General features: G+C 26.0%; 2 protein-coding genes across 3 annotated transcripts; one reads left to right on the top strand and one right to left on the bottom strand.

Annotated features, from left to right (window-relative positions):
- Positions 1-1891: 1891 nt before the first annotated feature.
- Positions 1892-6567, bottom strand: LOC126894145 (islet cell autoantigen 1). Of its 2 annotated transcripts, none has more exons than XM_050664923.1 (6): positions 6208-6567; positions 4884-5131; positions 4340-4500; positions 3692-4040; positions 2300-2643; positions 1892-2097 (listed from the first exon to the last, which is right to left on the bottom strand). In XM_050664923.1, the coding sequence occupies exons 1-6, from the start codon at positions 6228-6230 to the stop codon at positions 1993-1995; spliced, it is 1230 nt and encodes a 409-aa protein (XP_050520880.1). In that variant the 5' UTR covers positions 6231-6567; the 3' UTR covers positions 1892-1992. The 2 variants fall into 2 exon arrangements, with proteins under 2 accessions (XP_050520880.1, XP_050520881.1); XM_050664924.1 differs by lacking the exon at positions 6208-6567 and adding an exon at positions 5212-5234.
- A 2683-nt stretch (positions 6568-9250) lies between these two features.
- Positions 9251-10435, top strand: LOC126893550 (uncharacterized). Its single transcript, XM_050663864.1, has 2 exons — positions 9251-10205; positions 10263-10435. The coding sequence occupies exons 1-2, from the start codon at positions 9534-9536 to the stop codon at positions 10326-10328; spliced, it is 738 nt and encodes a 245-aa protein (XP_050519821.1). The 5' UTR covers positions 9251-9533; the 3' UTR covers positions 10329-10435.
- The last annotated feature ends 7267 nt before the right edge of the window (positions 10436-17702 follow it).

Genomic DNA, 17702 nt, shown 5'->3' with positions numbered 1-17702 from the left:
GGTCTAGAAGCAGTATCTATAACCACTTAATCAAGATGTCATTGCTGAGTCATCCTCGTTACCAATGAAGGCACTGGCCGACATGTAGTGTATGTAATGATGTTTAATAGAGTTATAGATGATAGGAGGGGATGCCTGTGAAAAACCAGTGATCTATGTGGTACTAAGTATATATAGTGTATAGAAATTTAGGTATGAAGTTCTTAAAAACTAATAAAATAAATAAATAACAAATAACTCGAGTTTCTATATAAATTATAATAATAGTTTTAATTAATATTTAAAATAAAATATAAATTTAGGTCATTTGACTCAACAAATTCAATAAATTCACTTTTAGCCTTTCTGGCTCAATAATAATAAATAGCTGAAAATATACAGAGTAATAATATGAAATAACTAAAATATGATTTTTATCCAATTAAATCAATTTATTTCACAAATAGTAAATATATGAAAATTTTAATTATTATTATTTTTTTAATTAAATTATAAATAATAATGAAATACAAATCAATTCAACTATAATATACATAATTTTAAGATTAAAACAAATTTCGTTTTAAGCATAATTAATTTTTTATATGACAGAAAAATTTTTTTTCAATTGTGTATTTTTGTAGTTTTGCAGAAAAAATAGTGGGTTTCAAAAAAAAATTGTGCGTACAAAAATTTTGAAAAATATCATTGTCAATATTTTATATATTCTATGATTTTTTTTTCGTGAAAGCTCATTTACGAGTTACAAAAAAATGAAAAAATTCAAAAAATTTAAATACTACCCATTTTGTTCAATTTTCAATATCGAGTCGACACGGGTTTAACTTGTCTGATTTATGTGAATTATTTTTACATATATTTATAACAATTTATGATATTAGACCGAGAAATTTCTAAAAAAAATATTTCATCATCAATAACTAAAGACCACTCTTATGAGTACTATGCTAAATGTTAATTAGAAATGTAATTGGATGTAAAATTAAAACTTTATGTAGACTATGAGTAATTAAGGTAACTCTAAGATGATTATAATTTGTCACACGGTCAAACGTCTGTTATGAGACGTTTCGTCCACGTCTCTTCTGACGCCTGTGCATCATTCCTCTTGTCATCGATTCCATATCATCTCATCAACAATGTTTCTGGTACTGTCTACATTAATCTCAGATATTTGGCACAGCTAAGTTCTTCCTCTGGTCATTAAAACTAAAGTCATACCAGATATCACCAAAATGGCCACTTTAAACACCGTTCTATAAGCGCTTACCACTCTTAAAGCGATGATGCGTTAAAGACTTGGCAAACATCACAAATAACACCTACCCAGTGTTGTTTGTTACCTCTTATTTGTGAGTATAAAATTTAAATTGAAAAACTAAATGATGATACTAAAAAAATCATTTAAAGTACACTCTTAGCCCCTGTGCCCAAGAGTGTACTTTCATTTTTTTCTCAGAAAATTCATATTCGAGCAACAATATAATTAAAAAGTAAATATTATATCCTTTAAAATTAATTAATGAGGGAATCGTGGAAAGTAATTTTTGAACTTTTGGATTAAACCCCTACAGTTGTTCTATTGTTGCCAATTAATTAGGAATTTTTTTTTCGATTTGCTCTTATACCACTTTAGTGTACATAATACGAGGAAGGTAAAAAAAATCATTGCAACATATTTTGATTAGAAAAAAATTTTTTTAATTAAAAATTTAAATTTTCTGTATAAATCTTACTTAAGTTAAAAATGTATGAAAAAAATTTTTTGAGCAAAAAATTTTTAAATGCAATTTTAAAAATAAGATTTTTGAGTTTTTCACATGTTCTCATAAGCTCTTATATGAATTTATTTCTATTACAAAAGGTAATAAATTTTAAAAAAACACGAAAATAAATTTAATATAAATGTATATAATTAATTTCGTCAAATTATAATAATTATTATTAGTTATATTTAATTATTTTTTATGTAGTAGTAAAAATATAAAATGTTTATAATAAGTCTAAGATTTGTTTTGAAGGTACTTCCAAATTGTTTAATGGATCAAGCTCTGCTAAAAATTCAGCCCAATTTGAAGTACTTAAAGAACTTGTGGGCTATAAATAAAATATTGTTAATATTATTAGAATATATACATAAAATGTTGATAATTATGTAGTATAACTTCAAAAAAATACTTATTAGATATGGCATGCTACAATAATAGACAGATTTTTTATTTATAGTTATTAAAAAATATAAAGAAATAATTCAGTGAAATGTCAAATTAAGAAAATTTATATAGTTAACAATACTTACTTTAATATCTCTAGATTGAGGTCCCGGAGAACTAGATAGTAAATCAGATAAAAGTTGAGATGGTAAAAATTCGTCTACACATTCGTTTTGTTTAAATTCTGAAGTTTCATGATCTTTTCCGCTTTTAAATGGAACAGACAAAAAATTATCGAAATCATCCTTTTCGTCAAATAATGATAGCAATGTCGATTCATTGTTATCTTCGTTAGGGACAGCTGCTTCAATACCTAACTCAACATACAAATTAGAATCGTCGCCTTTAGTTTCTTCTTTTTTACTCGATTGTTTATCTGTGTAGTTAGCTCGCAATTCTTTTAACATTTTAAACTCATAATGTTGGTATTCTGTTAACAAAAATGAACATGAATTAGTACGTGAAGGTCTTCTTAATAAGTCTAAGGCCCCTTAGTTCTCCTTAAACCCAACCTAACTCTCGTATATAACATATGATAGTGATTTTATGAGGTAGGTGGGTACTAAAATATTGTATAGGTCATCTTTCTCATTAAGAAATCATGGAACGCTAGTTTTCTTGTGTATTTCAATGGATAACGAAACACAAATGAATAAAATCCAGAACATAAGAAGTTAGATAGATTTTTAGCTTCATTGCGAAGGTGAAAAAGTATTTGTTTTAGCATAATGTTTTTTTTTTGTCAGTCCAAAAAACTTCTCAGCTTTATTAGACCGATTTTATTAGTTTATACATCAAAATAACTCGTTATTAATTTAATTGAATCTATCAGTGTCGAAAACTAAAAAAAAAATCCGCTCAATATCAAATATTTAAAAAAATATCTGAAAATAATACTACCATAAAACATGGCGTTTTCTACATTCTAATAAGAGCCTTAACTTAAAAAACACTGATTCTAATAAAGTTAAATAAGTATACTAAAGACAATAAGCTTTTCTTTGGTATACTTTTTAAGAAAACCCTATGTATGGAATGGATTTAATTTTAAACCTTTTATTTTCTCCCATTAAAGATTGAAAAATAATATTGACCTTAAAAACATTATAATGGATATTCATATAACTCTAAGTTATTTCTATTTTTCTTAGATTATGGGTTAAATATTTATTACAAAAAAATTTAATTTATATAAAACACTTGTTTTATTTAAATTTTATTGATTTTTTCAAGAATTTTTTAGTGCCAATGTAAATTTTTTTTCCATTTAATATATTTTATCCGTATTTTGTATACTTATAAAATTACTCACTAAAATAACCTTAATTTTTTCAAACTGTTTAGTTATATATTTGGCCCTTATGATCAAAAATTTTGTTACTTTTATGATTTTAATAATATTTTTAACAATTTTTATCATTAAGATTACTATGAATTGAATTTTTTTTAATTTATTTAAATTATTTTTTTGAATTTACGTTTAAAGTCTACTGTGGCATTTCCAAATGACGCTGTTGTTGTCTCGTAGAAACGTTGCATACTTTGTTGATAAAAAATTAAAACATGCGAAAACATATTACAACGAGCTGCTGCCAAAAGATCAACTTTTTGTAAGCAAACCAATTTATGATGATCAAATTGTTTTTTAGAAGTCTTAACGTTATTTTGTACATTCTTAAATCTATCTAAATTTGCGTCCGGATCCAATTCCTGTGAAATGTCTTTCATCCAATTTAAAGCTGCTCTGTAGTCTGTTCGCGCGTTTTCCATGCGCTTAACATCTGTATAAGTGTCTTCGACTGCCCTAAAGCAAAATGTTTCGATTTCCTAAAAATAACATTAAAATTATTATGTAAGTAAAACATTTGAATTAAGAAAAGTATTAAATCTAAGAAAAATTATGTTAAAAATCGATTATTTTTATTATTTATTGTTAGTAGAGTTATAGTTTTAATTATAATTATTTTTTTATACTTGATAACAATTATCAAGAATTAGATAAATGAAAAATAATATACAATTAATTCTTAAATATTCTCAATTTTGTCTCGTAAATTATATCATGTATTATTATTTATAACAAACAGAACTTTTTAATGAAAAGTAATAACGCAATATCAATGTACCTGTTGAAGTCTAGCCAGTGGTGCTCTTAAAATGACTCGTTCTTGGCCGGATAATGTCATACAAGATCCTAATATCTTTAACATTTCACCAGCTTTAGTTTTATCTTGATTTCCTGATTTTTTTAGGAAGACACCCATTTGATTTTCTTCATACGCTAAATCTATAAAATTAAAAAAATTAAAAATAAATTTTTAAAATTCCTTTATGAACGCATTCTGAGCTAACTGAGAATCTTAATTATTTTATAATAATATTTTGTTATTAATTCTAAACTTATTTTAAGAAGTTGTCTAATATTTTGATACTGAATTAAAATAAGAATAACAGTTCTTATTATTAAATAATATTTTATGTTTCCTTAAAGATCCAATTAAGCTGTAGATTAATTTTAATAGCGGCTTTAATATATATTTAAGTTTTAAAATGGTAATGACCAGTTTTAAATTAAATTATAATTCCACTAATGTCTTACTAGAGAAACATCTTAAAATTCATGTCACACCAAAACTTTTTTCAAAGATTTCATATAAGCTAATCACTTACTATACAACTTTTCGTCAAATTTATTCACAATTTTTTGTAAATTTTGACAACTACTTTTTATAGATTTGAACAATTCTAGTTTAGCGTCAAGTTCCGCATCAGATGCGACTACAAATTCATCTTCTTTTTTTCCTAATTTTTTTCGTACTTGTTGTTTTGTCACCCAATATTTGTGTTGCATTTTTGAAACTGTTGATCCATTTGGATTGTTTTTCCAACGATTTAATCCTGGTGGGTCATAAGTGTTCCTAAAATAAATATTCAATTATTTTTTCCAAATAATTTATTATAGCAGAGCTATGTATAAGTCAACAGAGAACTATATTACATTTTTCAGAATTTCATAAGCAAAAGTTAGAAAACATTTACTTAGTAACAGCGAAAATAACACAAAATAAGTTTTATGATTTATACTAAATTAAATATCACAAAAAGAAGTAATTAAAAAAAATAATTATTATACATAATATAATAATATACATTATTAATCATAAATGATTTTTGCTATTTTTTTCATTCGTTCATTCTTATTTTTTTATGAAAAAAAAAATGTTTTATTCTTTATGTTAAATATAATGACACAATAAAAGAATTTAACAGCTTATGGGTTCCTGTAATTTCAACCGTAACCAATTATCCAATGAATTCTTAAAGGGCGACGTCGTTTGATTACATTACAACGTGGCCACTTTTTAAAATAAAATAAATTTACAAAAATTAGAAATAATTATTTAATAATCGATTAATTTTTATTAAATTATGTTTTTATGTTTAAGTTGTTTATTTAGTTGTAACGCATAGAAATAAAATTCATATTTAAAAATTCACAATAGAACAAAACAATTTAGTTCTTAGACATACTCATAAGAGATGATAACTAATACAAACATTCTTGTATGACTAAGTTTTTAAATATATTCTTTATCAGAAATTTATGTTTATTAAGTATATAAAATATATTGATTATTGTTATTATAAATATTGAAAAACACATTACAAAATAACTTATTTAACAGCTGGCTGCAGCGATTCATTTAAATCCACGTAATGATTCTTACGGTTTTTAATATTTGATCATTAAAAAAAATCAAAAGAAAATTATCGAAGTAGCAATTTACCAGTTACATAAGATTTTCCAAATAAAATTAAAAATCACATAAATATAATAATTTCACTATTTTAAATAAATAATTAAGATTTTTAAGCTAAGTCCGTCTAAAATAGCGCAAATCAGGTTTTTTTAATTATTGGGCTTAACTTAAGTAAAATTTTTCATTAATTTATGAGTTAATAATATATTGTTTAAAAATTATAAATTACTTACCATCCTGACTCTGAAAGACTCATATCACGTATATCTTAATTAAATTTAACAAAATATTTTTTATGCAACCAAAAAAAATAACATGTCAATAAATTTTTTTGTAACAAGATTTTGACAATATCAAAAAAGCTTTCACCATTAACATTTTGTATATAATAATTGCCACGGTGGCATAACAAAAGACTTAATTACATTAACACAAACATAATATACTTGTTTGTTTAATTCTACTACAACTCATAGACGATTAAATATTTTAACAATGAAGTAAACTTAAACGAATTGAAATTAAATTTTATTAACGTATTGTTTTGATGAACGATCGTGCACAATATACTATTTATTTGTGCAAATAGTAACACCAAAAAATCAATACTCGTATCTCCTAACTACGGTACGATTAACATGCGGGCAGCTGCAGCTGTTCCAAATGACATGCGCATCTATTTCAAAATATTTTTTAAGCGGTAAATAATATCTTATTTGATAAAAAAAACTAATCCTATGTATTTACTGTTTATTACATTTAAAATAAAGAAATTCAATTTTTTAGTAATAATACATACATTATATACATACACACACACACACACACACACACACACATATATATATATATATATATATATACATATATTTTTTTTTTAAAGGTGCATTAAAACATAATAAAATAGCTTTCAACTAAGACCTAAGAAAAATATGCATATTTCAAAAACTAATTTTAATTTATTTAGACACTATAGTTGTCTGCATAAGACAAAATTGTGTTTACAAAGCTCCATCGCAAAAATAAAAACGATATTGATTATATGTATTACCATTTCGTGGAACAACTTATATAAAATTAATTAATGTATTCTTTTTTTTCTTTTTTTCAATACATAACATTTGCCTAGTTGAAAATAGTAATTTTCTATATCTAAAAAAAACATTGTCAATTAAAGTAAATTATGATATGATGTTAATATGGAATCATATATTATTAATAAATATATGTTGCTACGTCCGTTAAAGATAAAATTTAAATGGTGTATATTATTATTGCTCTTTATATATTATGAACCAATTATATGGAATATAACTACTATTAAGCTGATATAATCAATTATAAAAAATAAAACACGATTATCCCACACTATTATACATACTTAAAGTAAAACCTTAGAAAATTTTATTTTATTTTTGAACGAATTCTCATTCTTTAAACAATTAATCCAAAAGTGTTCAACTAAAAATAATGTTCCAACCTTAACTAAACAAATAATTTTTCATTTTTACAAATTATTATATTAATTATGAATACACTTCACAATATACTTTGAGTAAATTAACTTACACATTTCAAAATTTATTATTAACTTTTAGCTGTATGAATTATATTATTTTATTACTCATCAATTCCCTTCCAGAGATTTGAATTTGTAATTGATAATAAATTATTAAAACTTTAATTACTATGTTTATAAATTTAATGCCTTAATAAGAATAAATATTAGTGCAATCAATAAATAATTATACACATTCAACGTGATAAATATTTTAAATAAAGCTAAAATTGTGGTATTTTATTATTAAAAAAAAACGCCAACACAGGTAGGACGTGGCATAGTTGGAACAAGTATAAATGCTATCTGAAAATGATTAAAATTACTGTCATAAAAAACGCTTAAAATAATACAAACCTCGCCTAAATACTATATTTTAAAATAGTTATAACTTAGGACAAAATTTGACATCGACTAGTCATTTTCTTAAATTTTTAATTTCTTAGTATAATTATTATTATAACTCAAAAAAACAAATGACTATTTAAAGAATCAACCTGTATTTCTTTGTCTCGATTTATGATAATCCGTTGTTGAAAGATCAGCCCCCTTCCTTTTAATATACATATTGGATTGATTATAAAAGTTGAGAAAATCCTACTTCGAAATATTTATAACTAACATTTATATGCATTTTATAATTTTTTTGTAATAGGAGGGTTAATTGGAGTACTTATCCCCTCCCATATAATAAAACTATACCGTATGACTTGAAATACAGACAAAATAATTTTAAAAAGTTATAACAACACAAAATGTTGTGATTTATTACACCAAAATGACATTTTTTGTTTAACTTCGAAATCCGTTTACATATGAAAGACTTAGTGTGGAAAATTTTTTTTTTCTTTTAACTTATAGTATGTAATACAAGCTTTATTTTAACATAAATTTAAAGTACTAAATATTTCTCGAACATTTTCAAAAGTTAAATTGAAAGAGTTTATTTTTTTTATAAAATTTGCTATTTTGAATTTCACCTGTAGACAGGTTAATGGTCAGATTTTCAAAAAATTTATATCAAATGAAATAGAAATATCTATGGTAACAATGTTTCCAAAATATTGAATCCTTTAAACATATATTAAATTAAAGCTTATTTTATGTACTATAAATTTAAAAAAAACAAAATTGTCCAGACGACTTATTTTCTATGAAATTTTATAATCTTAAATGGCTGCCGTAGTAAAAAAAAATACTTTAAAAATTTTAACTAGCTTAAATTGCTTATTTTATCATCTAGGGAGGGTATTATTACTGGATTGGAAACGCGTGTGTTACAAACGCTAAAGGTAAAGAGTTTAAAATCCATCAGAAACACTTAATTTTTTTTCTAGTTAAAGATACTAACCTAGAAAATTGAAAACAATTACCCTTTCATCACATAAAAAGTTGCTTAATTAAATGTTTACTTAGTTTTTTATTAATTTTTTTACTCTATTTGTGTGTTCCACTACCAGTTTATAGTGTTCCAAATTTTTCGGTAACATGTCACTGTATAAATCATTTCTAAAAAAATTATTTTGGATTTCACATAAATTTATCAATAAATTTTTAAAATTATAATCCATTTTTATAATAAGCTCAATTGATTATATATTTTAACATATTATTGTTTGGATTTTTTAATTTCGATGCGAAGCTATTTTATTCTTAGCATGCCGACACCATATTTATGAACTTGTTTTACAAGGCGTATTTTCAGATAACAAATTATGTCCTTCAACCGGACCAGAAATATTATTATTCAAGAGGTTTCAACAAGAATGGGAAACAATTGATAAAACAAAATTCTCTACATCAATTTCTGATACTTATGTTCATAATATTTTAAAAGATGAAGCCGATGAAATTATTTTATATGCAAAAAGTAAAATTACTGAATATCTCCCCCGAGATGATTATCAAGAGTTTTTAGAACTTGTTATTATATTTTTGGGTGGTGTTCCTCAAAGGGGAAATGCTTTTCGAAAACCGGGTCCTTATCATTTAGCCAGATGGATGGCTAAAGCAATATATTGTTTAAAAATATTTTTGTTTAAAAATCAATTTAAACTAGACAGCAGAGAAGAAACATCATTAAAGGATATTTGTTGTTTTATTGTAAAATGTTACGTTCAAGCTTGGTTTTCATCTCCAAAAGCTATAGAAGCTCCTTTTAATGACATATTATTTCTTAGAAAATTAGAATCTTATAAATTACAAAATAAAAAAATCGCAGACGTGGCATTAAAAAAAATAACTAATCATTTGTGGTATTTAAATCCAGAATGTATTACTTTTTCCTTATTTGACAATCGTATAGACTATAATACAAAACGCAAAATGGCTGAAAAAATTCTAAGTTATAATGATGATGATGATGAAGAAACTAATCTGAATAAAAAGTTAACTCTTACACCAGACGATGTTCCCAATTTTCTTCAAAAAGACCTACCAACTGATTTAATAACTTCCAAATCAATTGAAATGTTTAAGCGGTTTAAAATTCAAACAAATTTTTTAAGCATTGATCCAGCTTATTGGAATTATCAGGAAGACTTCAAAACAGGTAGAGAAATAATCAAATCATTGAAAATAGTTAACGACACAGCTGAGAGAGGAGTCAAGCTAATGGAAGAATATAATGATAAATTTACTAAAGACGAAGAACAAAAACAATTTTTATTGCAGGTAAATTTAACAATTTTTATTTTTAACTTAACTTAATTATATCGTTTAAATTTTTAGACCGTCCAAGACTATCAAAAAAAATATCCAAAATGTGATAGAGAAACATTAAAAAAAATATATTAAAAGACAAATACTAGTTCCATGTAGATAAATGTGCTATGAATTTTGTAATAATTATGTGTTGATAGAATGGATTATACATTTTTTTTATTTAATCTTAGTTAATATTCATGAAATTATTATATAGTTATTTTATACAATTTTTTATTTAGCTTTTTTTTTTTAATATTAATTTTATAAAAAAAGATTACATGAAAATTTAATGAAATTTCAACCACTCAGTAAAAATATTAAAATATTTAAAAAAATATATTTATGTTAAATTTTGAAAAATTTTTATGTTAAATTATTTTTCTCAAAATAAAATGAATTTATGAAAAATATTGTTATTACCTTATTTGTAGGCAATAATAAGTTCTATAATTAATATTCTATTCATTTTAGCACTAAATGTAATAGTTGTCGAGTTAAACACAAAAAAAGCAAAAACAACCATCAAGTATCATATTTCAACCCTAATGCGGCACCAGAAGGGGTTGAATAAAAACTTCCAAATTTTACCTATATTACATTTTAATAGTATTTAACCAATCTAGAGGGTACTGTCTTAAAAAAATTGAATTTGAAAAATAAGGACCACCCATTGTATATATAGATACATTAAAATATAAAATACATTGTATATATAGAAAAAATATTTTCAGTAATAAAATTATGAAATGTAGATGATCATTGTTGATAAAAATGTAATAATGAATTACTACAAAACGATTGTTCAATAGATCGGTCCCGTGAGAGCTTAGAAAAAGTAGTGACAGACAAAAAAAAATAATAATAACACACATCATGATAACGTTAATACTTTCTCAACTTCGCATCGAAGCTAAAAAAGTATACCTAGAACAAATGCATATGCAGAAAAAATATTTCCAGTAATAAAATTCTGAAATGTAGATGATCATTATTGACAAAAATGTTATACATGACATTTAATAAATTCCAACAAAACGACGATTGTTCAATAGTTGCGTGTATAGCCCGGTCAGCTCCATGTGGCTTATCATCACCCACCGCTTGACCAACAACAGTCATATTAGTTGTGTCCGGCACTATCGGTACTTATGTCAGTACGTGTGTGTACGTGCCATTGAGCCCTTTGACTCGTGGCCTGTGATTTGGCGTGTTTTTATTTTTATCGTCGGTTGGTGCGAGTCGGCGAAAACCAATAGATTCTCTTATCCGCTGCGTGTTATTGCGCAAGTTAATCAACTATTGGTTAGGAGCAACGGAGGCTGACTATTCATATTTTCCAAAGAGACTTTATTGGACAGCGGTAACAACAGCAAAAGGCGGTATGTTTAGCTGGGCGGTATTTATGTCTTAATTAATGTATTAATATGGTAAATCTAATAATTCGTATACATATATAATAAAATCCTCTGTAATCAACATATGTCGTCTTGTTGTTTGCCTTTTAAGTGTATCGAAAAACTCCCGACCCTTCATTTATATAAATATAATTAATTTAACGTTTAGATAAAAAGATTTCAAAGGTCACTCTGAGATCTAAAGTTCAATTATATTATTCTTACGGCGATAGATAAAGAAATAATGGTAGCGTCGCTAATCACTTGTTGCCTTTGAAAATACCATCAAATTTATTAAAAAAAGTCCAAAATAATGAACATTATGGCTCATTCGGTGAGATGTCGCTCAGATGGTGATCACAATGATTTCACTTCAATCACTTAATCAATCTCACTGACTGAATTCATTTTTTTGTTTTTAACTCATCAAAAATAGTATAGATTCGTTGCGTTCGTATTGTGATTTTATAAGAAAAAGAAACGTTTGTTTATTTCAAAATATTTATTGAAAACATCAAAGTAGAAAAATAATAATTTCACCAAAAATCTGTAAGATTTTGAATTAAGTTTTATGAGTACATAGTTTAGTAGGGACAAAGAAAAATCAAGTGATTGACAATAATAAAAAATATACAAAGTTAATTTAATAAATCAATAATGTGATATGTGTATATTTCAGGAGTTAAGTAGGAGGTTCATGTATAGCCACAATACTACTCTGTTTAGACACACGTGGTGGTGACTCAAATCCACCTATTATTGGTATATGTCATACTAGTGGCATTACTCATATTAAAGAGTGTGACATTTGATCACCATTAAATTTATATTAATAAATAAATATCACTATATATTTCTATCGTTTTTTATCTTTCTTACAAACCCTCGTACTCATATACCTCTAGAAATATGAGTTTTTTAAAAATAAGTTTATTTTATTTATAATTGTTATAATTATGTTTCATATGGCAATTTTTTTTAGGAAGAGAATAAAAACTCGTTTATTTATTTTTTAATAGTCACCCCAAATAGTAGACCTGTGTATTTATTCACAATTAATAGTTTGTGATACAATATCAATAATTGAAAGTGATAATATTTCAGCGAGTGAAGTGAAGAGCTGGATGAGGTATGTGAAAAAATAAGAAACAGACAAAGCGAACAAATACTGTCTTTTTAGAGTAAATTTTATTATAAATAATTTAATACACTATTAATAACACCTGAACACGCGTCATCAACTTGTAGTGTAGGTATTTTACATTGCATAGTACGCCATCACTTGATCAACTAGTTAATTTTGTGATTTGAAAAAAATTTCTAATTTTTTAATTAAACTAAATTGCATAATAACATAAATATTTTAAAAAAATTATTTTTTTTTCCAATAATTATATAATAAATCTAACATTACATAGTAACAATGAATTGTAACATCTTTATATTTATCTTGGTAGTCAACGCAACGAATGAACTGGAAAAATATGATGAAAAGTATGTAATTAAATTTTTAAATTCATTTTTACAAGAAAGCAAATGGGACTTATTAACAAATACAAAAGTGCATGACTATGAAAACAGTTATGAGTTTTATGTATGTCAACTAATATTAAACAATGAATTATATTCTAAAAAAAACATAGTTACTAAAAAAAATGTTCATGAAAAACTAAATAATACATCGATGCTAATTAATTATGAGTTTACAATAAATTTAGCAAAGATCGTAATTCACATAAAACATTTAGCTACTTCTTGTAATATAATAAAACAACACCCTATTTCAGCAAATGGTCCAGCTGAATACGCGGAGTGTGTGAATTTATTAATACCAAATGTTGATAAATCCAAACAGCTTATTACACGTTATATTAGTGCAATACATTTCCTAATGAGTTTGTTAAATGTCAATATCAACACATTTATTTTAAACGAATTAATAAAATTTATTGAATTGGTAAGCAGAGAAATAAATGAAAATGACTGTTCATATGTGGACAAAATTGAAAGTAAGTTCAAAGAAGAGTACGAAGGGAACAACAGTAATTTGCAAAAAATACTAAAAAATTTTTTTATTGATGAATACGATGTTAGTGTAAAAATGGATTATTACTACATCGTCAATTATATGGAAGATAATAATTTACAAGTGTTTGAACACTACAAATTTGCAGAAAATAAATTAAATAAAAGTCTTGCGCAGATGATCGAAACGTATACTAAACACGGTTTTTTTTATGACATAAATAATAAAGTAACTTGTTATTTTTACGATTTATAAGTCGAAAAAAATAATTATTTTCATGTTTTTTAAACTATCAGAAGCACTGTGTCTCTAAAAAACGATTTTTAATACATGTGGATATTAAAAAATAAAATAAATCTATAAATTATATTTATTTGTGTTTAGTTAGTTTTTTTATGATGTATTAACATTTTTATCAGAGTTGGAAATAAACACTAATAATAATTTTAAAACTATCATATTCCTTTAATGATTTATAAAGTAATATAACCTATTTAACTGCTATCAAGAACGATTTTATTTTAAATAATAAGATTTTATTGCATAAAATCTCTAACTGATTTTTATGTGCAAAATATCAGGTAATATACAAAACCCTATTATAACAAGAGCCCTGTGATTGGGCCCAGAGGTGTCGTGGAGCGTATACCCACTTCTTTGTTTTTCTGTTAATGCGTATACTTATAAATTCATGAGTGATACGCGGGTATACAGTGTATACCCATTGTTAGTTTTCTTATTAGTGCATATACGTATTTATAAAATAGTTAAAGAGTATAGACTAAAGAATAAAATAAAAAGAAACTGGAGGCAGGTTTAGCCGACGCCAATAAAAAAAAACAATTTGCTGTAACGCACACAACTAAAAAAACCGCTACGGACGGAAATTAGCGTATCAGTTCCGACGATGGCTAATTTCCGACAAAACGTCCGGCAGTCCGTTGGCGACAACACGACTAGCCTGTAGAGTTGGGGTAAAAAAAAAACTAAATACCCAGTGCCGGAAATTATTAAGAACAATTTAAATCATAAGGCGACAATGTATGCGGAGAGCAGTGCAAATAACGTTCAAGATAGGAAAGGAGCGGGGTGAATGTACACACAAATGCCGTCCATGAACCGGTCTGAAGTAGTACACAGCTGACTATCTCGCGCGCACAAACTGATGAATGCCGTCGCAGTACGCATTCGGCTCAACACAAATATTTATATGTGTCTATACAAATAGACAAAAAAATAAATAGATACTTTTTGTCACGTTACAAATATAACAGTATCTAATAATACACATATCGATTATATGTCTATGAAATTTAATTATTTAAGAACTTAGAAGTGTCAGTAAAAATATTCGAGTAATAGTTTGGGAGTTGGAAGGAGCAATTTCTCCTCGAGAATTTCTTCTCAGAAAAAAATCTGGGAGGGTTAGGAGATTTAGTTGCACTATGTAATAATTAGAAAATACATATTTTTAACACAGTTAAAACATCACAATATTAAATATTACAATACAAATTTTGTATTCCGTCCCCCAAAACTATGTTATAGTTAAGGCTTTTGAAAAGTATTGTGGGGGTGAAATTCTCCATGTTTCCTCATTTAGGTTTTTAACTTATCTATTGATCAAATTACGACTATATCACTGTTGATAATGTATAAAGTTAAAAGTTCAACAAAATAATTGTGAAATATTGTATGTAGAAAAGATAAAGTGAAATGGGTGGTGTGGGGGGGGCGGAGCCGCCCACGTTATTCTCTATTCATAATACAGACGTATACCCATAAACATTTTTAGGACTACACCACTGGATGGGCCATAGGTGTCGTCAGCAATGACACTGTCGTGCCACCCCCTATGTAGCAGTACAGCGTCACTTCACCGACCCGAACGAACGCGCCCTAACTCCACCTTAGGGCCCTTTTACCGACAATTTAATGCTAGGTTGGATAAAAAAAAACCCAACACGCTAACGGTTCACCATACGTATAATCCCGTTGAGTCCGCCCGTATGATATGCCACAACCCTATGTCCAACTGCGCCATATTTCACTACATTACTACAAGTTGATTGTTATGTACACCATTGACCTTGTGTGTGTATGTGTGTACTATGATAACTACTTTTTATGTTAAAATATAACCTTTTTAAAAAAAATTTTAAATTAGACCCAACCACGAAGGAGCCGTTGTTGTTGGTGTACTGCTGCCGACTTTGCCACGTGTATAATTCGTGTTTACCAAATTGTCTTATCCTATTACATCATTTTGACGTCGTCGGAGAGCAACTTGATTTTTACAAGCCAATAATTCATGTATAATATAAACTATTAAGACCCACAGGTCTTAATAGTTAAAACAGGTACTGCCGTCGAGCTAGGTCGTTTAATTGTGTACAACTGTTTGTCGTAATATGCTCAATGCTTTGCATTAGGCATCTTACAATTATAAATGAAAAATGTATAATCTGTATTTTAAATAACTTGTAACCAAACAAATAATTTATCTGTCATAACAAATACGATGTTCAACACAATTTCTTATTATTTATATATATATATGTCAATTTATTAATTGTTATATATGTTATCGCAATATAATAATTATGTAATGTATAATTAAATACAATAAACTAAAAAGATCACTAAAAGCGCTGACAACAATATCCCTGGATTGGGGGTGCTATCATTTTACTATAAAAAGCACTAAAAATCCTTTCAGACTCCAGAGAGAAGGAATGATAGCGAGCGAGAGAGTTCGCTTTCTCCGAATTGAAATAAGAATAAAAAGAAATAATTATCAGTCACAGCTCTGTGTTGTTGTCGGCTGACTTTTACGCGTTTTATTTATATATGAAAAAAACTTGTTTTAATTATTTATCTTTTGACGAAGTACGAATTAAATACTTTTAAACATATCGAGATATTTATCAAATCATTTTACAGCAATTTGCAAGAATAAAAGAAGTAAGTAATTTTATGTCATCCCAATTATTTGGAGTAAATAAGTTTGAGTAAAGGATGACAAAGCAATAGATCATTTATTAAATTAATATCTTAAAGTGTCAATTTTGACTGGATGGTTAAAGAAATTATACATAATCACGTTATGTGGTATTCGCAAACTGGCTTTGACGTTTCGTTGCCTTAAAGATGTTTTAAAAAACCTAGTGTGATTTCTACTGTATAAATTAGACTCTGGTATTCGTGGACTGGCTTCGCCGTTTCGTTGCCTCTTAGTTAGGACATTAGAAACTAACCAGACAAAAGTTTATTATACCTTTAATTATACCGAAATTAGTAATTCTTTTAATTATATATTATATAATTTTTTAAATTAATTGTTTTCAAATTATTATTGATTTTGATTTTTAATATGTTAAAAGTAATCATTTTGAACCTACTTTTTTTTGCCCTTTAAAGTGAAAGTTTTAATAAAAAAAAATTTAATTTGTTACCATAACTTATAGTTCAACTTGCAATTTTGAAATTGACATTATTAATTAGAAAAAAATAAAATTGTTAAGATTAATATGCAATCAGGAAATTTTATAATTACTATTTACAGTACATTTATCAAAAAATTCGATTTTTTTTTACATTTTTATCGAAATACATCACTTAAATAAAAATCACAGTAATCATTTCTAATTAACTTATGGTGTTTAAAAAGATTCTACAATGGAAATATTTAGAATTTAATTAATTTTAATGATTTACTTTAACTAAATGAACCAATCAAAACAAAGTTGTTAAAAAGATTTACTTAATTGAGCGTATTATAAAATTTGATTATAATTGTAAAAATCCATCGTTAAATTCAGGTGAAACTAAAAATCATTTTTTTTTTTTTTTATGTCTGTTGCCACTTTTTCTCAGCTCTCACTGGACCAATTTCTTTCAAAAATACGTCAAAAGATCACAAATCGTATCTAGTTGAAGACATTACCCTTAAAAATTGAAAAAAATTCCCTCGTTCCCCGCAAATGGGGGAAATATCCAAAAAAATTACAAATTTAAAAATCGCTAATTTTCGAAATTTTTTCA

This window comes from Daktulosphaira vitifoliae, unplaced genomic scaffold (genome assembly GCF_025091365.1).
Source record: "Daktulosphaira vitifoliae isolate Bord-2020 unplaced genomic scaffold, ASM2509136v1 Scaffold_1, whole genome shotgun sequence".
NCBI classification, from domain to species: Eukaryota; Metazoa; Arthropoda; class Insecta; order Hemiptera; family Phylloxeridae; genus Daktulosphaira; species Daktulosphaira vitifoliae.
Note: the sequence above shows the minus strand (reverse complement) of the source record. Positions and strands in the feature narration are given on the sequence as shown.

Excerpts from the sequence above, each read along its gene's own strand:
- LOC126894145 (XM_050664923.1), bottom strand. The coding sequence starts at position 6,230 with ATGAGTCTTTCAGAGTCAGGATG. Across the intron at positions 4,041-4,339 it reads CACTGGCTAGACTTCAACAG|GAAATCGAAACATTTTGCTT; the intron begins GTACATTGATAT and ends TGTTATTTTTAG. Across the intron at positions 2,098-2,299 it reads CTCAATCTAGAGATATTAAA|CCCACAAGTTCTTTAAGTAC; the intron begins GTAAGTATTGTT and ends TTTTATTTATAG.
- LOC126893550 (XM_050663864.1), top strand. The coding sequence starts at position 9,534 with ATGGCTAAAGCAATATATTGTTTAAAAATATTTTTGTTTAAAAATCAA. Across the intron at positions 10,206-10,262 it reads AAAAACAATTTTTATTGCAG|ACCGTCCAAGACTATCAAAA; the intron begins GTAAATTTAACA and ends TTAAATTTTTAG.